General features: G+C 37.1%; 1 protein-coding gene across 1 annotated transcript in view; it reads left to right on the top strand.

Annotated features, from left to right (window-relative positions):
• The window catches only part of GOPC (golgi associated PDZ and coiled-coil motif containing), a 45,072-nt gene that overhangs the window by 11,180 nt on the left and 12,587 nt on the right, over window positions 1-21,305 (top strand). Inside the window, exons 2-4 of the mRNA XM_068985085.1 lie at window positions 13,769-13,933; window positions 18,728-18,903; window positions 19,935-20,100. Of these exons, the coding sequence (XP_068841186.1) occupies window positions 13,769-13,933; window positions 18,728-18,903; window positions 19,935-20,100 (507 nt within the window). The remainder of the gene's footprint in view (window positions 1-13,768; window positions 13,934-18,727; window positions 18,904-19,934; window positions 20,101-21,305) is intronic.

A 21,305-nucleotide genomic window follows, 5' to 3' on the forward strand; every position in this document is an offset into this window, starting at 1 on the left:
GAGGCTTTTTAGCTCCTCTTCACTTTCTGTCATAAGGGTGGTGTCATCTCCATATCTGAGGCAATTGATATTTGTCTCAGCAATCTTGATTCCAGCTTGTGCTTCTTCCAGTCCAGCGTTTCTCATGATGTACTCTGCATAGAAGTTAAATAAGTAGGCTGACAATATACAGCCTTGACGTACTCCTTTTCCTATTTGGAACCAGTCTGTTGTTCCATGTCCAGTTCTAACTGTTGCTTCCTGGCCTGCGTACAGATACCTCAAGAGGCAGGTCAGGTGGTCTGGTATTCCCATCTCTTGTCAGAATTTTCCACAGTTTATTGTGATCCACACAGTCAAAGTCTTTGGCATAGTCAATAAAGCAGAAATAGATGTTTTTCTGGAATTCTCTTGCTTTTCCCATGATCCAGTGGATGTTGGCAATTTGATCTCTGGTTCTTCTGCCTTTTCTAAAACCAGCTTGAACATCAGGGAGTTCACGGTTCATGTATCGCTGAAGCCTGGCTTGGAGAATTTTGAGCATTACTTTACTAGCATGTGAGATGAGTGCAATTGTGCGGTAGTTCGAGCATTCTTTGGCATTGCCTTTCTTTGGAATTGGAATGAAAACTAACCTTTTCCAGTCCTGTGGCCACTGCTGAGTTTTCCAAATTTGCTGGCATATTGAGTGCAGCACTTTCACACCATCATCTTTGAGGATTTGAAACAGCTCAACTGGAATTCCATCACCTCCACTAGCTTTGTTCGTAGTGATGCTTTCTGAGGCCCACTTGACTTCACATTCCAAGATGTCCGGCTCTAGATGAGTGATCACATCATCATGATTATCTGGGTCATGAAGATCTTTTTTGTACAGTTCTTCTGTACAGTATTCTTGCCACCTCTTCTTAATATCGTCTGCCTCTGTTAGGTCCATCCCATTTCTGTCCTTTATCGAGCCCATCTTTGCATGAAATCTTCCCTTGGTAGCTCTAATTTTCTTGAAGAGCTCTGTAGTCTTTCCCATTCTGTTATTTTCCTCTATTTCTTTGCATTGATCGCTGAAGAAGGCTTTCTTATCTCTTCTTGCTATTCTTTGGAACTCTGCATTCAGATGCTTATATCTTTCCTTTTCTCCTTTGCTTTTCGCCTCTCTTCTTTTCATAGCTATTTGTAAGGCCTCCCCAGACAGCCATTTTGCTTTTTTGCATTTCTTTTCCATGGGGATGGTCTTGATCCCTGTCTCCTGTACAATGTCACGAACCTCATTCCATAGTTCATCAGGCACTCTATCTATCAGATCTAGGCCCTTAAATCTATTTCTCACTTCCACTGTATAATCATAAGGGATTTGATTTAGGTCATACCTGAATGGTCTAGCGGTTTTCCCTACTTTCTTCAATTTGAGTCTGCATTTGGCAATATTAGGAGTTCATGATCTGAGCCACAGTCAGCTCCTGGTCTTGTTTCTGTTGACTGTATAGAGCTTCTCCATCTTTGGCTGCAAAGAATATAATCAATCTGATTTCAGTGTTGACCATCTGGTGATGTCCATGTGTAGAGTCTTCTCTTGTGTTGTTGAAAGAGGGTGTTTGCTATGACCAGTGCATTTTCTTGGCAAAACTCTGTTAGTCTTTGCCCTGCTTTATTCCACATTCCAAGGCCAAATTTGCCTGTTACTCCAGGTGTTTCTTGACTTCCTACTTTTGCATTCCAGTGCCCTATAATGAAAAGGACATCTTTTTTGCGTGTTAGTTCTAAAAGGTCTTGTAGTTCTTCATAAAACCATTCAGCTTCAGCTTCTTCAGCATTACTGGTTGGGGCATAGACTTGGATAACTGTGATATTGAATAATTTACCTTGTAGACGAACAGAGATCATTCTGTTGTTTTTGAGATTGCATCCAAGTACTGCATTTCAGACTCTTTTGTTGACCGTGATGGCTACTCCATATCTTCTGAGGGATTCCTGCCCGCAGTAGTAGATATAATGGTCATCGGAGTTAAAATAACTATACTTCCCCCAAAATTATGAGTAGCATTATTTTACATTAAAAAAACAGTCTGTCTCAATAGATAGCTGGACTCTTGTATCTGCTTTTACATTCACACAGTTGTGATGTGTGGTTTTGGCTATAGAAAGAAAATTTGACCTCACAGAGATAAGTACTTCGATAAGGGAGCAGTATTTTAATAGCTATTTCAGATAATTGTGGATATTCTTTGATAGTAAAAGGTAGTTACTTAAAGATTAGTTACAATGTGGAGTATGAAACTATCAGTGAACTTTTTATATACCATCACATTAAAATACGTTGGTCTATCTCTTGTAGCCTTTGAATGAATCTTTACCAAGGCATGATTTTAACGTTTTGTGTGGTCATTTTGCAAACATTGGTTTGCTGGGTTATCCAGATCTTCCTAATGTGGACACACCTCATAATACAATATCAAAAAATCACTCCAATCACATGAGAAATTTTTGGGAAGCTGTCAGGTTTATGGATTCAGATTTTCCAAAATTCTAAATTTCACTTGAAAGTGTAAATTTTTACCATTGGCAACAAATGCTGTCAGTTGTTTTCCTTGGAATAACAGATTCACTTTATTTATCTTTAAGAACATGTCTGCCAGATATATCAGTCTTAACCACAGTTTGTTCTTCTTTCAAATAAAAATGTGTTCCAAGAAAAAAGTGTTCAGCTTTGCAATTTAAGCAGTTGCATAAGTGCTTTTTTCTTGAGAAAAAATAGTTTGATACACAGCAAAGTGAAAATGAAAAGGCAAGTTTTAGTTGCTCAGTCGTGTCTGACTCTGTGCAACCCCATGGACTGTAGCCCGCCAGGCTCCTCTGTTGAAATTTTCCAGGCAAGAATGCTGGAGTGGGTTGCCATTTGCTCCTCCAGGGGATCTTCCCGACCCAGGGATTGAACCCAAGTCTCCTGTATTACAGTCTGATTCTTTACCATTTGAGCCATCGGGGAAGCATCAGGGATGCTTTATGCATGCTTTGCATTTCATCCCACAGAACATTAAAAACTTATTCAAGGGTTGAGATTTTTAGAAATTGATAATTTTGCTGCTCTGTTGGGACATTTTGAAGTGTTTTTTGTTTTGTACTGGGAGTGCATGTTAGTGAAGCATACATTGACTACTGGTAGTTTGGTGGCACTGCCTTGATGTGTTGTCAGCCTTCTAGTCATTATTGCTTTAACGTCTTTGGAATAAATGTCAACACAGTGAAAAGGGCAAATAATACTTTATTATTATGAAAATAGTTTTGGCTCTGAATTGGTCACACAGACCAGTGAGAACTGCTGCTCTTATAATAACTGCAGCTGTTCCCAGAAGTGTTCCCAGAAGGATAGCCATACACTCCCACCCCACTAATTGTCTTTGTTTAGCTCCTTTCAGACAGCTTATTATGGCTTTTAATTATGTATATTACAACTGACTTTGTAATGACCTTGGACAAGTTACCTAATCTCACTGCTTCACTTACCTTCATACAGAAAAGTATCTTTGAGGATTATTGTGAGGATTAGGACAATTAAAACATGAGTTTGTTCACAACAGTGCCTGGCACATGGTTAATGCTAATATTATATATGTCATTCATTTTCTGTATGAGCCGCCTCGTGCGCAAGGCCACTCTAAGCTCTGAACGGCAGGGTCCACATTTGTTGCGTCTAGCAGTGTATCCCTTGAGCCCAGCCCACTGCCTGGCAGATATTGGTGCTTAATAAATAGTTGTTGAATAAATGTGTGATGATGTGGGAGACTAAAAATGGCTGTAGAATACTTTGGGGAGAAATGATGACAGATGAAGTTAGGGGTCTTTATGCTTGGATTGGAAATTGCGGCAGAGAGGTAGTTTTCTCACAGAACTTTGGTAAGCCAGATGAACATACTATTTCACGAGCTGATATGTAATTTAAAAAGAGAATATTATTTCCTATCTTGAGTTAACAGAGCTTCATGTTTAACCTTTGAATATATTTTCTGTTTGGTCACAGTCTTTGCTTTAGAACAGGACTCATTGGCTTTTTATAATCTTGGATATTAGAGCAGCGCCAAGTATCCTGGTCACAGGGAGAAAAGAGAAAATAGAGAAAGAGTCTTTATAAAGGTGTGGGTTAAATTAAATGAGCTGTAAGACTTTGTTCGGCTATTTTGAAGAAGTAGAAGAAAAGAAAGAGAATGGATCAAAATGCTTTCATTAGTAGCATTATCCCCTTGATTCTTGTCACAGAGGGGAGAAGGCCATGTGAAGCAATGATGCTCTTGTCAGTCAGGTAGCTTACGACCTTTTGTATAAGAATGATAGATTCTTTTAAAAGTTTAGACCCTGGGGGAAAAAAGACAGTCTTACTGGATAAAATAGCATTGTTTGCTTAAATGAGGCAAGGAAAATTATATAATCTGTAAAGTTTCTCCTATTAATAGGAAGCTCAATATTTAATACTCAATAAACTGTAGTAAGGCTTTTATCTTTACCGGTCATATCCCACCATCAGTGTATGATTTTTATTTTTTACATTTGTTTGATTGATCTTATGAGCTTGAAAACCTTTGAGGAAAGTAGGTGGGTATAGATGATAAATTTTAGACTTTGACATTAAATGGTGTTATTGCTGGAGATTTAAATTCCAATCTGTACTTTCATCCTAAATTGCATTTCCAAATAGTAAAAACATACATTTAAAAGCATAATTGTTTCTTTTTACTGATGTAGTTACATTTTATACACATATTTTAAAACAAAGTATAGAAGCATTCGCAGGGAAATGTGGTCTTTATCAGCAGCAGTCAAATTGCTATTTGAAGTCAACTGTTTTCTTTGTAATTCTTACAAAGAACAACTCTTGAGTGTGTGTGCTTTTGTGTGCATGTCTGTCCATGGCTGCATGTGTGTTTGTGTATGTGTGTGTGCACATGCATTTGGATATTTGGGGGGTGAGGCTGACTATGTGGTGTATGTTCAGAGTAGTTTCTTGCTTAGAGCTCTAATTCTGAGATTTGGGATGTGATCTCATTTGGAACTCACGGACTCCTTCCTTTCCATTTTTCCTATTAGTGCCAGAATTATAAAGGATGTCAGGCGGTCTTGAGTTTTAATCCCATACAGTTTGTAATTTAGCACAATTCACCTAATCTCTTTGGACCTCAATTCTTCATGTGCAAAATAAAAATGTTTTACCAGATTTTTAATTTAGATTCTTAGCGTAGACTTTGTAAAATTTTATCAAAAGAGCTGTACAAAATGCCCAAAGTAATGAATGACCTGGATCAAAGTTCCCTGCTGTTGGATATTTGCTCATTTCTTGTCTTAGTTTAATCCTCCCCAGAACAGGAGATTTGGGGGGATGCTTAAGGTAAAGTAATTGCCTTTTTTATCCATAAGACAGTTAAATAGAAACTAGCCTACGAGTAGAAATAAAAAGTACAGCTGTTGTACGTTTTTACAAAATTGTGTGGACAGAGGATTAAAGTCTAGACAGTGTGGAATAATAGGAAACTCTGAATAAAAAATTGCTTTGATTTTTGGTGCCACAGAGTGGAATCCAGTAGTTAAGAATTAGAAAGGAATTGAATTGGTGGAAAAGAATTTGAGGTAAGAAATAGAATAGTAATGACTACATATACAGATGAATGGTAATGATAATCCTGAAAAAATCCTAAAAAGTTATTTAGATACACTGTCTTTCTGTCTTTTTCATTCCTGAGAATACTGCATTCTTATATTGCAGAATATGCCCAGAATTCTCATATATCTCCCCGCTCCATTCTAGCTGATAATGGGCATCCAGGGACTATATTTGAGAATCACTGCCTTAGAAAATCTCACCATTGGTTGATTAAATGACCTTTAAGTGAAAGTCAAGGACCTAAGGCTTAGAGATCCTCCTAGAGTGTAGTCTTTTTGTTCTTTATGAGTTCTAGAGAAAGAATATCCTAATGGTCAGCTTTTTTTTTTTTTCCTCCCATGAATGAGTCCAAAATTGAATGTAGGAAAGTGAAAAGAATGAATCCCAAGTAAAGTCTGTATGTAAAGTAGTCTTTAACTGGTTTTGATTTTGCTTTTTAAAAGGTTTTTTTAGATATCAGTGTAGAAATGTAAGAGTTGAAGTTTGAAATCAACTATTTTTTAATTTTCATTCTTTCCTGGTTATTGCGTGGCCACGGTTAGTGATGTGAAAGATGCTCAGGTGTATTTTTATGGTCAAGCTAGTTGTGAGTCTTATTTACTAGCTGTGTGATCTTGGGCCAATTGCTTAAACTCTGATTTCCAGTTTCCTTAACTATTAAAAAAGGAGAGAGAGAAAGAATGATGATAAGAATTACAAATGACACATGGTACATGTACGCCTGCCATATGGTAGGTAAATGCTTGTTTTGTGGTAACTGTGAATATTGTTAGTAAGTTAAACAGGTATTGTAGCAGTAGAAACATTTTTTCCTTACAGCTAACTGCTTGATAACACATCTGCTTCCTTGCCCCAGGAGTGAGGATTGGGTTCAAAGGGCTGTTCTGCCACTGTCTGTTCAGATAGCCATAGAAAGAAAATCAGCTTTGATGGGTGTTGATTTTGTTATCTAAATAGTAATCATCATAATCATAGTCTTTATGTTCTCTAAGATCTCTCTGATTATAAAATCCTGTTGTATTAGGAGGGTAGCCATTGAATAAAATATGGAAATTTATAATTTCACATAAAATGTATCACTAACTTTTCTTAGCAGCTAAAATGTTTATATCATAGACAAGACTTATTTAAATATTAATAAATTTAGAGTAAATTTGAAACACCCTGAAACAACTTGGGCTTTGAATTTTGTTACTGCATCCTTGCTTTGTAAAGAATTTTTCCTTCATTTTTTTAAAGTTGAGCAGTCTCTTGAGAAATTATTTCACTTAATGAAGAGTTCATGTTTATAGTAGGCCACTTTCAGGAGACCTCCATGCTGCAGGAACAACTGGGCAGTGTGGAGGCCTTTTGAATATTAATCTGCTAACCTAGGGCTTCCCCAGTAGCTCAGCAAGAAAAGAATCCGCCAGCCAATGCAAGAGACGCAGGAGACCCAGCTTCTTTCCCTGGGTCGGTAAGATCCTCTGGAGGTGCGCATGGCAGCCCACTCCAGTATTTTTGCCTGGAGCATCCCCATGGAGAGAGGAACCTGGCGGGCTGCAGTCCATGGGGTTGCAAAGAGTTGGACACGACTGAAGTGACTTAGCATGCATGCCCAGTATCCCAAGATATCCTGCTAAATTAATTCATGAATACCACTTATGCTTCTTTGTATCTTTATTAATGCCAGAAGTTTTGCTCAGCTATTAATAAATAATGAGGCTTTTGATTTGAAACATAAATCATAACAGGAAAACCAGACAATACATACCTGTTGAAACACATAATGTACTTCTTGCCACAAACATTTAAGTACCGTTATTCCTCAGTATTTGTAGGGGATGGTTCCAGGCCTTCCTAGCCCCTCCCCTGCAGATGCCAGAATCCATGGATGCTAGCTAAAGTCTCCTATATAAAATGTTTCAGTATTTGCATATAAGCAGTGCACATCTTCCCATGTATTTTAAATCATTTCTAAGTTAACCTATAATACCTAATACAATGTGAATGCTATATAAATAGTTGCCAGAATGAAGCAAATTAAGTTTTACTTTTTGGAACTTTCTGAAGTTTCCCCCTGCCCTACTCCCAGCAAATATTTCTGATACACATTTGGTTGAATCTGTAGATGCAGAATGCATAGATACAGAAAGCTGACTGTAAATCTGATTAAACCTTTAGGTTTATATTATAAAAATTTATTTCACTTGTTTAATTTTACTTTTCTAAATGTGGCTACTGGAAAAATTTAAATTACACATGTTGTCCATATTAAATTTATCTTAGGCAGTACTGATCTAGCCTATCACAGCTTTTCTGTTGCAGTGAAAATGTGAGATAAAGATTTCTGGTCTGAGAAAGATCACAATGGATTAAGTTTTAAATTTTAAAACATCTTTTGTAAAAACAGAAGAACTAGAATTATGAAAAAAGAAATCCAGTCATAGCCTCTTAAGCAAAACTAGATGAAGAGAGGGTGTCCTATAAGCCCCGGAACATGGGTGGGTTGAGGCAGCAAGTTCAAGTTCAGTCGCTCAGTCGTGTCCGACTCTTTGCGACCTCATGAATCTCAGCACGCCAGGCCTCCCTGTCCATCACCAACTCCCGGAGTTCACTCAGACTCACGTCCATCGAGTCAGTGATGCCATCCAGCCATCTCATCCTCTGTCGTCCCCTTCTCCTCCTGCCCCCAATCCCTCCCAGCATCAGAGTCTTTTCCAATGAGTCAACTCTTCACATGAGGTGGCCAAAGTACTGGAGTTTCAGCTTTAGCATCATCCCTTCCAAAGAAATCCCAGGGCTGATCTCCTTCGGAATGGACTGGTTGGATCTTCTTGCAGTCCAAGGGACTCTCAAGAGTCTTCTCCAACACCACAGTTCAAAAGCATCAATTCTTCGGCACTCAGCCTTCTTCACACTCCAACTCTCACATCCATACATGACCACTGGAAACACCATAGCCTTGACTAGACGGACCTTAGTCGGCAAAGTAATGTCTCTGGTTTTGAATATGCTATCTAGGTTGGTCATAACTTTTCTTCCAAGGAGTAAGTGTCTTTTAATTTCATGGCTGCAGTCACCATCTGCAGTGATTTTGGAGCCCCCCAAAATAAAGTCTGACACTGTTTCCACTATTTCCCCATCTATTTCCCATGAAGTGATGGGACCCACACAAATCATGTGACTGAGCACCTGTGTGGCAGAAGGAATGAATAGCAAGGGGATCCAGACACAGAAGTCACTAACAGAGCCCAAAAGGAGAAGACATCCCTTTGGATGGGAAACACAGGGCCTGAGAACAGCTGGCAAAACTGCCTTCAGGTTGCAGAGGAATGCAAAACAACCACGGGGGCACACAAAGAAGCCGCAGGAAGATTAGAAAGTACTGGGCTGGACTTGACGAATCTCAGAAATTTCTAACAAAAATCACTGTTGAGAAAGAAGGTCCAATTGTAAAGAAACATTGCTAAAAAATAGAATCCTGTTTGTGCAGGGCAGAAACATGAAGTCTGAAGGGAGGAGAGTTTATTTTCATGTTAGGGATGGAATACATACATAGGTGTCTGATTTCAGAACAGTGGTTCTGGCCACAGAGGCCATGGTTTTAAGTTCACTTTAAGACCAGGGGAGGTACCCGCTAGCCTGAAGCTAGGAAAGCTACCCATGCTCACCTTAAACCCCAACATGGAAGTCTCCTCCTCCCTGACAGGTGCTACATGAAAACCCATTTCATTTCAACATGAGTAACAGAAAAGGCTTTTCTGTAAACCCCATATAAATGTACTATATGCAAAAAAAGTAGAAATGAATAGAATAATATGTCAGAGACAATGAAAGTGTGTTCGAGAAATAAGGCTACAAACCAATTGGAAACTGTAAAATATAAACTAAACAAAATTAATATTGTTCATTCATCTATGAATAGACCAGAATGATTCAGAGATAGGAAAACTCAGAAATAAAGTAATAAAAAGAATACTTGCAGAACTTTGGGGAAAAATAGGCGAAAATTATTTTAGAATGGAGCCTAATTTGGAAGGAACATAAAAAAAATAGGCAATACAGTAAGTATAGCAAGAGGAAAACAAAAAGAATTTAAGAGGAAATTGCGGATATAAAAGATAGGGAAAGAGTAATTCATATTAGTATAATTAGAGACCCTGAAGAAGCATGTGAAAATCGCTCAGTTGTGTCCAACTCTTTGTGACCCCATGGACTATACAGTCCCTGGAATTTTCCAGGCCAGAGTACTGGAGTGAGTAGCTGTTTCCTTCTCCAAGGGATCTTCCCAACCCAGGGATCGAACCCAGGTCACCTGCATTGCAGGCGGATTCTTTACCAACTGTTGCAAGGGAAGCCCTGAAGAAGCATGAGACAAAACAAATATTTAAAACTTCTGTCCACAAACCCTCATTTATTGCTGGTAGGAATATAAAGTGGTTCAGTTTCTGTGGCAGTAATCAAGAAGTTTTCATTAAAATCACAATAAAATGCCACTGCATTCCTCCCAGAATGGCTAGAATTAAGAAGACTGACAATACCGAATGAAGGCAAGGTTGTGAAAGTATCCTACGTGGTAGGCATGTCAGTTGCTACAGTCATTTGGAAAACTGGCCTTTTCCGCTGAGGTTTAACACAGTCATGCTCTGTAACCCAGAAGTTTCCTTCCTAGGTATATACTCATTAGAACTGTATTTCATATAAATCTGCGTAGGGTATTGCTAGTGTCCCTGTCTTCACCTCCTTACCTGCAAATATCATGTGGCTGAAATGTCATTGAGAGAAAATGCTCCATGGTTATGTGGTGTTGATGGTTGTATAATTCTGTGATTATACTAAAAATCACTGAATTGTATACTTTTAAAAAGTGATTTTTTTGTGAATTATATCTCAAGCTGCTATTAAAAACAAAACGAAATGTCATTGGGAACATGTAGTGATTTCCTGTCAGATTCGATCTCAGTTTTGGTTTATCAAACAAAGCCATTTGTTGTATCTAGCCTCACTTTCCTCTCCAGTCTTGTCCAGTCTTTTGTGTACAGTCCACTCAATAGTCTTAGTCTTGCTGATAACATCCTCATATTCTAGTAAGTGCTTTCATATATACGCTTAATAATATGAAAATAGTCAAAGCATGGGTATTATTCCTATTTTATTTACTTAAAATTTTATTGAAGTATAGTTGATTTATATCAATTTCAGATTATAGCATAGCAATTTGACATTTTTATAGATTATATACTCCATTTAAAGTTAGAATATTGTGGATATTCCTTCTTGTTCTACATTATATCCTTATATCTTATTTATTTATACCTAGTGGATACTATACTATTTTAAAACCAAGGAAACTTGAGACAGAATGATTGATCTGAAATCACAAGGCTAGTATTAGAATTTGCTTCAACTTAAAGATGCTTACTGGGCATCTTTCGTATGCTAGGCACTAGCTGGTGCAGTTGGGAGACTGAAATAGACTCCTGTCCTCTGCTCTCTGTCCTCGGGGAATTCACCTACGTGGCTTTGAGTCCTGGTCTGTCCTTGCTGGTCTTCTCGTCTCTTGTCTGCTTTACTGGTTCAATTTTGTTCTTGTCCTTTAACTTCAAAGCCCTTCTAAGCTCTCTTCTCCTTACTAACCTTCTTTAAACCTTCCTTTGCTTTTAATTCCTGAGGACCTGACCAATTCTAAATATATCTGTAACTTGCCACATTTTTTTGTTTTCATTGGTTCCAATGCAGATTTATTACCTCAGTTGATAAGAAAGCTTCTCAAGGGCATAAATAAGTATCACCTATAATTTAGAACATATTCTCCACAGTTTTACCTCATTGGGCCAGCATGCTTCTTGGCTTTTGAGATGCTTAGTGGTTAAGTTTATGTTAAATAGAAAACCAAGGCCATGCTTCAGCAATACGTGAACCGTGAACTTCCTGATGTTCAAGCTGGTTTTAGAAAAGGCAAAGGAACCAGAGATCAAATTGCCAACATCTGCTGGATCATCGAAAAAGCAAGAGAGTTCCAGAAAACAGCATCTATTTCTGCTTTATTGACTATGCCAAAGCCTTTGTGTGAATCACGATAAACTGTGGAAAATTCTGAAAGATGGGAATACCAGACCACCTGACCGGCCTCTTGAGAAACCTATGTGCAGGTCAGGAAGCAACAGTTAAAACCGGACATGGAACAACAGACTGGTTCCAAATAGGAAAAGGAGTACTTCAAGGCTGTATATTGTCACCCTGCTTATTTAACTTCTATGCAGAGTACATCATGAGAAACGTTGGGCTGGAAGAAGCACAAGCTGGAATCAAGATTGCCAGGAGAAATATCAGTAACCTCAGATATGCAGATGACACCATCCTTATGGCAGAAAGTGAAGAGGAACTAAAGAGCCTCTTGATGAAAGTGAAAGAGGAGAGTGAAAAAGTTGGCTTAAAATTCAACATTCAGAAAACTAAGATCATGGTCCCATCATTTCATGGGAAATAGATGGGGAAATAGTGGAAACAGTGTCAGACTTTATTTTGGGGGGCTCCAAAATCACTGCAGATGATGATTGCAGCCATGAAATTAAAAGACGCTTACTCCTTGGAAGGAAAGTTATGACCAACCTAGATAACATATTCAAAAGCAGAGACATTACTTCGCCAACAAAGGTCCGTCTAGTCAAGGCTATGGTTTTTCCAGTGGTCATGTATGGATGTGAAAGTTGGACTGTGAAGAAAGCTGAGCGCTGAAGAATTGATGCTTTTGAACTGTGGTGTTGGAGAAGACTCTTGAGAGTCCCTTGGACAGCAAGGAGATCCACCCAGTCCATTCTAAGGGAGATCAGCCCTGGGATTTCTTTGGAAGGGATGATGCTAAAGCTGAAACTCCAGTACTTTGGCCACCTCATGTGAAGAGTTAGCTCATTGGAAAAGACCCTGATGCTGGGAGGGATTGGGGGCAGGAGGAGAAGGGGATGACAGAGGATGAGATGGCTGGATGGCATCACTGACTCGATGGACGTGAGTCTGAGTGAACTCCGGGAGTTGGTGATGGACAGGGAGGCCTGGCGTGCTGCAATTCACTGGGTCGCAAAGAATCGGACACGACTGAGAGACTGAACTGAACTGAACTGAAGGCCTTGCCTTGGTCTTTAATCTACTTGTGAGCTGGAGAGATCAAAGGCACACAAGGGATATATCCTGTGTGCTATTGTAAAACAATGTATCAGTTGTGAAAAATGAAAAACTTCAGATTGAATAGCTAAATGGTTCTGATGGGTTGTTCTGCTATGCTGTAACAGTTACGATAGCTTACAGTTAACTCTGGTCTTTGGACCCACAGTAGTTCAGTAGTTTGTACGGAAGCACCTAAAATAACTGCTAGATGGTGATTAGGCTGATTTGAACTAATATTCACTGAGGTGAAGGCAGCACCACGGATTGGGCGCTCCTGTTGTTGTTCAGTCACTTAAGTTGTGTCCAACTCTTTGCGACCCCATTGACTGCAGCATGCCAGGCTTCCTTGTCCTTCACTGTCTCAGAGTTTCCTCAGTCTCTGTCCATTGAGTCAGTGATGCTGTCCAACCATCTCATCCTCTTCCACCCTTTTCTCCTTTTGCCTTCAGTCTTTCCCAGCATCAGGGTCTTTTCTTGTGAGTCGACTGTTAGCATCAGGTGGTCAAAGTACTGAAGCTTCAGCATTTCCTAAAACATACTATTAATGTTAATAAACCACTATAGTGGTTTATTGTCTCAGTAGGATGATGAATCATCCCATACCTGTGTATTTTCATAAACTTTGCAGATAAAAGTGAAACAGTGAAAAGCCTTCTTAAAGTGAGCAAAGTAAAATGGAACTAGCATTTTGTGTTATTAAGAGATACTGTTTATGGTAGAGTTCTCTTTCCACTCAAATATCTTACTTGTACTGTTGATTTTATGTCAGTTTAGGTGGATATCCTATAGCTTGCTCAAATAGTGGTCTTCTAGTGTTCATCTATTCATTGCAAATAGTCTCTCTCTGTCATTCTTGAATAATATAATCAAAAATAAGAAAAGTAAACATACTTAATGTTTTCTATTGTTGCTGTTTTATTTTTTAAATTTTTAAAATTCAGATATAGTTGATTTACAATGCTGTGTTAATTTCTGCTATTGTTGCTGGTTTTTAAGGCACAGTTGGTGGATCTGAAATCTGAACTGACAGAGACCCAAGCAGAGAAAGTTGTGTTGGAGAAAGAAGTACATGATCAGCTTTTACAGTTGCACTCCATTCAGCTTCAGCTTCATGCTAAAACTGGCCAAAGTATTGACTCTGGTACCATTAAGGCAAAATTGGTAAGTAGTTTAGAGGATAACACATACTTACATGCATTTTAGAGGGTGAAAAGGACAGTCTTTAATGAGGCTTTTTAATTATAAAAATTAGTGTGTGCTCCTGGGAAATGTGGAAAATATAGGAAATGTGAAGATGGTCCTAATCATCCTTGATCTCATTACCTGGAGACGACCAGTGACAACATCAATAACCAGTTGGTACTTAGAATAGAATCTTATTCCTATTTTAAAAGATCTATATAAATATAGTTAAAAGATATATGTGATTGTAACATGTAAGCAGTTTTTTTTTTTTTTTTGCCAGTCTACTGTATCAGATAAGATTTAGTTTAGCTACATATAAAACAGATCCCAAGTAACATGAGAATTGTTCTTAAACAGTCCACGTTATCCGTCTTTTCTCTTGAAGAAGCCTTGAGACAGGCAGTCCAGAGCTGGTAGGGCAGCTCCACAGATACCAGGGATCCAGCTTCCTTTTGTTGTTCCGCTCTGTCATCTTCAGCTCATGGTTTCTGCCGTCAGGATTTCTTCCTACCTGCATTCCGGGATCTTGCATTCCAAGATCTAAGGGCAAAACGGTGCTTCCTAGCTGCCTTCATTTTCTTTAATGACCTTTTCATGAAATCCTCCTCAGCTTTTTGCCAGTCGTTTAGCTGTCTCACTGGCCTTCCCTAGCTGCATGTCAGTCCCTTAGTTGGTCACATGACCACCTCCAGTAAAATCTGAGTTCTTTTAATAAGGGAGAAAATGGAGGAAAATGGAGTTGGGTGTCAGCCCGTGGCATAGTTTTTCTTTTACTCTTAATATAAGTGTTTTCCCTGCCACTGAGTGTGTTCTCATGTTTGCATAATGCTTGTTTTTGTAAGTGTTGCATAATTAACTGTTGCCCTCTTAATCAGTGTAGGTTGTTTAAAGAATTTCTTTAAGTCTCCTTTTGATTTAACTTCATATGTATTAAGTGTACTATAGGGAACACAGCAGTAAATAAGATATACAGCTTGGGAGAGGGATGAGATAAGGTGATGCTGATGATGACAGCAATGCAGTTTAAAGTTTTATTCATTTTCAGTTATTTCTGTTTAATTGGTTGATTAGCTTCTAATACTGGTATGTTAGAATTTATTTAAATGAATATTTACATTCTCTTAAAGTACTTTTAAGTTTTGAAATTCTCTAAATATAAATTGTTAGTGTTTTATTTAACTGAGATGAGTCAGATTCATAACTGCTGCTTTGGAATATTTGATATTAACACTGAGAAACAATGTACATTTTCACTAGAATAGAATTCGTCTGACATGTTAACATTAGTTTTGAAACATGGTGCTTTAGTGGAAAGACACTGAACCAAGTGTGTTAACCAGTTTGGATAAAACAAACAAACAAAAATTAATCCTGTACGGTTACCATTGCTTATGGATTTGCAAATATATTTATTTTAATGAACTTGACCCAAGTGATACTCAACATATAGGAATTTTCCTTGTAATGATTGTACCACTAAATAAGTTTATTTGTTTGATGTTTTTCTAATTATAAAACTTTTTTCTTATATCTTAAGTCTGTCCCCTCTGTGGAGGAGCTGGTAAGTATACCATTTCTGTTTTGCTTTAATATGTTATGCTGAAGTGTGCTTAGTGCTTTTTTTGCATAGTACATGTTGTCACCTTGTGCGTATCTGAAAGTGATGTTAATGATGATAATTTTTTAATGTGCCAATACCTGAAAAATTCAGTCAGTAGCCCATTGCTCTTTTCTCACCTCATGTTGTTAAAAGATTTTTCTTTTGTTTGTGATTTATTGCCAGTATTTGTAGAACCCATCACTTTTTGACAACTTCTGAGCTTTGTAATTTGCTCGTACCACTGCTTCAAAAGAACGACTGGTTTTCCTAATGCAGGCCTAGCTCTTTCCTCCTTTTCTATTTGAATTTATTCCCAGAGAAAGAATGTGCCTGTTGGTTTCTTATTCACCCACTGCATGTGTTATAGCTTTTCAGCAGTCTTGAGAATAATTGTGTGGCCTTTGAAACAATTGAATTTTGAAACCCTTTATTTAAATTTACCTTAGAAAATAACAGTATAGACAAATTCTTAATATTTTTCCCACTACCTAAGCCTAATCAGGTTCTAAGTTGTCATATGACTTTTCTTCTTTTGGAAATATAGCATGTGGATATCAGAATACAAAATTAACTTCTTTGTTGTTATCTAATGATGAACAGGTTAACTGAAACAAGATTCTTTCCTTTAAATCTAAAAGTGATTAGCTTCAGTGTTCTTAGCCCTGTTTTTGCTTGCATCTGTTCGTTTCAGGTTAGAGAGTTTGTCCGATTCACTAGGAGTTTAAATCTTTAGAGCAAAATAATGACTTAATATGTTTCTCATATTTCATAAATACTGTATAAATAGCTCATTAAAGTGATATAAGTAGATAATCCTCAACATAAAATTTACTTAGCCCATAAACAATTTTTGGTCTTCTAGGAACTCTTTTTTTCTGAAACAAAAGCATTAAACTCCATAAATGTCATTAAAAAAGACTTTGTTCATGTTGTCCGAACCATAGTTTCTTTTGGAACTGATAACCTGCCTTTTTAGGAAAGAGATTCTGAAATAAATTGAGATTTTAAGAGTTCCAAAGTTGTTGTAAAAGAAGGATTCTAGATTATTAGTTCATCAAATTAAAAAGAAAAAATCTAGACAATTGTGTTCTAGTTGTTATATTTATCTTTTTACAGAAGTTGAAAAAGCATGCCACTCTGCCTTCTTATCACATACATAATGACAAAAATTTAATCAAGGAAGTGATAAGTATATTCAGCATTTGGTAATTCTCATTCATTTTAGGCTATATGTTTTTTTTTTGTTTGTTTTTAAGATGGTGGTACTCACTGCCTTGTATTTGAATATATTGTATATTGATGTTTAAATATATTGTATATTGATATGCTATTGTTAAAACAAATCAAAGCAGACATCAAAATTAGTATCAAAATATATTCCATTAATTGTTAAAAGTTTGCTTACATTTGTTTCTCAGTTTATTATTTATAATAAAAGGGAAATAATCATAGTATTCACTACTCGAACATTAGAAACAATATCCTGTGCCATTCACTCAAGAGAAGCATTCTTCCTGGTGCTGAGGTGGAGCTTTATTTAAATCTCCTAAAAGGGGACATGGTGTAGTGAACAGTGTCTTCTGCATGTCATCAGTAAATATAACTGCATTTTCACAGGATTTATAGATTCTGTAAATTAACAAATCTGTGAAAGTAGTGCTGTAAGTCAGTAAACACTTCCACTCAAATTTGGGATGGTTCTCTTGATCCAAAAGTAACATTTAAAAGATCTCTCAGGGCCCATATCCAACTCTCAGAAAGGTTTATTTAGTCATACTGTGTGTGTGTGTGTGTGTGTGTGTTCAAATTTGAATCTGACTGTCTTTAGGCAGGATTTTTACAGTCTGTTTCCCCCTCCGCTTTCCTTTGTACCTGCCTGCCTATTCTGTGCTTGGATCCCAAAGGTATTTGCGTTTGTAACACTTCATGTATAGGAGTAGGCACACTGTACTTTATACTTTGAAAGTATATTGAAAATTATTTCTCTCACATGTGAGTTGGTGATAAAAACTTGGTGGCAAAAACCTTAAGGTTATATTCTCTGGCTGACACCTATAAATTCATATATATGAGTTATCTACCAAGTGAAGCAAAGGATAGCATCCTTTTATGAGCGATAAAAATAGATATCTATCCAACCTCATAGTAGGCAAGTGAGGCCAGCATTTTTTCTCAGAAAACAGTTCTTCAGTCACTTTAACATTTGGACGAATAGATGATCCATTCCAGACCCCAAAGTTCAGTGATAATCTGCATCATGGATGCACTTACCTATAGTCGGTTTTCCCATAAGCTATATTTTTTATTGAAGTATAGTTGATTTACAGTGTTGTGCTAATTTCTGCTATACCACAAAATGACTCAGTTATACACATGTATATGTTTACTCTCATGTTTTTTTCCATTGTGGTTTATCCCAAGAGGTTAGATAAAGATCCCTGTGCTGCACAGTAGGACCTTGTTGTTTATCCATTCTAAATGTAATAGCTTGCATCTACTAACGCCAGACTCCCCATCCGTCCCTCTCATTCTCCCCCTCCCTCTTGGCAACCACAAGTCTGTTCTCTATATCGACATTTTCTGATGTATAAATATTTTTAATGCAGTCATTACCAGCATTTCTCCATTACCATAAAATGTTTTTTAAAAATTGGAGTATCTGTTCTAATTTAAGCATTGTAAGTTTCTTACAGTCCTCTAAGATAAATTGGCTATGAAATGTTTCTCTTTGTAACCAAATTTATAGGTTATAGAATTGCTGCATTAAATTTAATGAAATGTATGGGCACAGTCACCAGAGTGATTATTTTAGTCTAGTTTTAGAGTCATTTTAGAAAGTAGAGAGTAGATTCAATTATCCATTGAATCCATTACTATTAGTATATAACATGTGCTTAGAGAAGGCTACTAATCTTAGTATCCTCAGGATCAGGGTGCCTCAAGCTATGTTATCTTACCTAGAAGTGGTTCTAACACCTCTGGTACTAGTTTTGAAAAAAACTGGATCCAAATCATTGTGCTCCATTTTATAGAAATAAAGTGGTAATTTTTATCATATGCTTTCACTGTTGGTATCATAGATTGTGTGCTTTTGTGTCTTTTAAGGAGCATGGTCTATTGCTAAAGAGTCTTGAAAGTATTTTCATTGCATTTTTTAAAAATTGCAACAGGAGAGAGAGCTTGAAGCAAACAAAAAAGAGAAAATGAAAGAAGCTCAACTTGAAGCTGAAGTGAAGTTATTGAGAAAAGAGAATGAAGCCCTTCGCAGACATATAGCTGTTCTCCAGGCTGAAGTTTATGGGGCAAGACTGGCTGCCAAGTACTTGGATAAGGAACTGGCAGGAAGGTGTGTGGAAAATGGATACCATTGTACCCTTGTGCTCTTAGGTGACCAAGTGCATAGGTACAGAGGTGGACTCTTATCTCTTTTGGTAAACAATATATTAGTCTTTATGTCAGAGTGATTTTATGGTTGATTGTAGCTTACTGTTGTTAACTTCATAGCATTACATATTGCAGATTTAGTTAGCCATACTAAATAAGTGTTTCCAGTTGACATACACACTGCTAGTAAATTACTGTGAAATGCTAACAACTCATAGAGCTATACTTTTCACCATTTCCTGTCTTCACACCATAACAGATGATATTCCCATGTACAGCAGGACTTTCATAGGAATTCTTTCTGTGACCATTGAAACCCAGTCTTTCTTGTCCCTCAAAAACATATTGGAATGACAGTAATTTTATCATAATATAGAGTTCTGCTTTCATTAACTTCTATGGTAAATTTTTCACAAACTCTGGTGATTCACTATTACTAAATAATTTTCTGCTTGTTGGTTTAATGTATTAAGAACTGATGTGGAGCAAATAAAAATAATTTATATTATCTCAAAGTGCACATTTCTAATAATTTTACCACATTTAAAAAAGTAATCATTTTGTAAAAAGAAACTGTCATTGGAAAAAAGTTTTGTGTGGTTAGCCTCATCTGAAGACTAGTATGATTGCATGTAAGACATGGAACATGTTGACATTAGTCTCCTAAATTGTTTCTAAGATGTATATGAGTTAGGTATGTGATTAAAGAAGGTCATAGTCATTCTTTTTTTAAAACTAATTTTCCCTTGAAGACACCTGTCTTTTTCAGAATTTTCGTGTCTTTGTAAATCTGAGAGACATCAGGAAATTCCTGAGTATTAGTTTCATTACTGAATTAAATTTATGTGAAAGCTACTTGTGTTCAGTAATTCTTCTGAATTCTTTATATGTATTTATATATATGTATGTGTGTATGTGTGTGTGTGTGTGTGTATATGTATATATATATATGTAATGAAAAACTAACTGAATTAATTCTTCTTCCAAATGAAGAGTCCAACAAATACAGCTACTTGGACGAGATATGAAGGGGCCTGCTCATGATAAGCTTTGGAACCAGTTGGAAGCTGAAATACACTTGCATCGTCACAAAACTGTGATCAGAGCCTGTAGAGGCCGCAACGACCTGAAGCGAGCAATGCATGCTCCGCCAGGCCATGTATGTTTGCTTTGCTGTTGTTTCTCACTCAGTCTTGTCCTTTCTTTAATCACAAGTCCTTTGCATTTTTAAGAATTCTAGTAGAATGTAAAACCTTTATTTAAAAGTGAAAGTGGGATTAAACTTATTTTAGAATAGATACATATTTAAGGTTTCAGCCTCCCATATAGCTCCTACACTAATACCCCCAAAATGGTGTTTCTGAAGACACTGAACTATCGATAACAGATGCATGTTGCTTCAGCTCATATTTCAGAATTTTCCTGGATCTCGATTAGGCATGTTTACAGAAGTTCTAAGCTAAGCAGAGTGTGTGTGATCCTATTGATAAATTGGCAAAAATTGGGGGGTAGTTCTTTATAAGGGGACTCTTAGTAACTAGCTTTATATATTGTTTCCAAGCTAACATTTATACCTGATTGGTTTTGGATTAAGTTGGAATTTGAGATCTGTGTCCAGTTGTCTGTTTCTGTAGCCACCACTGTACAGGAGCTTTTCTTTCTGCCTACATAAAAATTTATTAAATTTCACTGCAACAGCAGCCTAATGGTATAAGCCTTAATATAATAAAATTGTATCTAATTCCTGTCCCGTGGATCACATATTTTAGTATCAGGTAAAGCCTGGCCTCGAATAGTAAAATTATTTGTTGCCTTTGAAAAGATTATTGTAGAAAGAATTGATATGTATGTGGCGTTCATGGGAGAGGAGTGGTGATTGCAGTAAGCACTCGTGCCGTTGTCTTCTTTGGGGTTCTCTTGGTTCCCATTAACTTCTAGGCAGTGGCCAGATGATAAATGTTCACTTATGCTAAATAAAGTCATTTGCATCTTAACCTGATGGTCAGGGGATTTTCAAATAAAATAGTGGACTTAATAAGATTTAGCATTTGTTTGACCATTGCTTTGGGTAGTGAGGAGGATATATTGGAAGAGGGCCTAATTGAAATCAGAGAAATACATTTAGAAAGATAATGAGGAGAAAGGGATCAGAGGAAGAACAGGTTTGAGAGAATTAGAATCAAAAGGAGTTAATGACTAACTGTTTTTGGTTAAGTAGGGTGAATAAGAAGAAAAGGCTGAGTTTTGGTTTGGACAGTCGAGTGAGATGATGGCATGCATTGATAAACCAAATATAGGGAAAGGAAGGTTTTGGTAGAAAGATATTATCAGTTTTAGACATGTAGTGTTTGAGGTCCCAGTGAG

Source organism: Capricornis sumatraensis, chromosome 13 (genome assembly GCF_032405125.1).
Source record: "Capricornis sumatraensis isolate serow.1 chromosome 13, serow.2, whole genome shotgun sequence".
Lineage (NCBI taxonomy): Eukaryota > Metazoa > Chordata > Mammalia > Artiodactyla > Bovidae > Capricornis > Capricornis sumatraensis.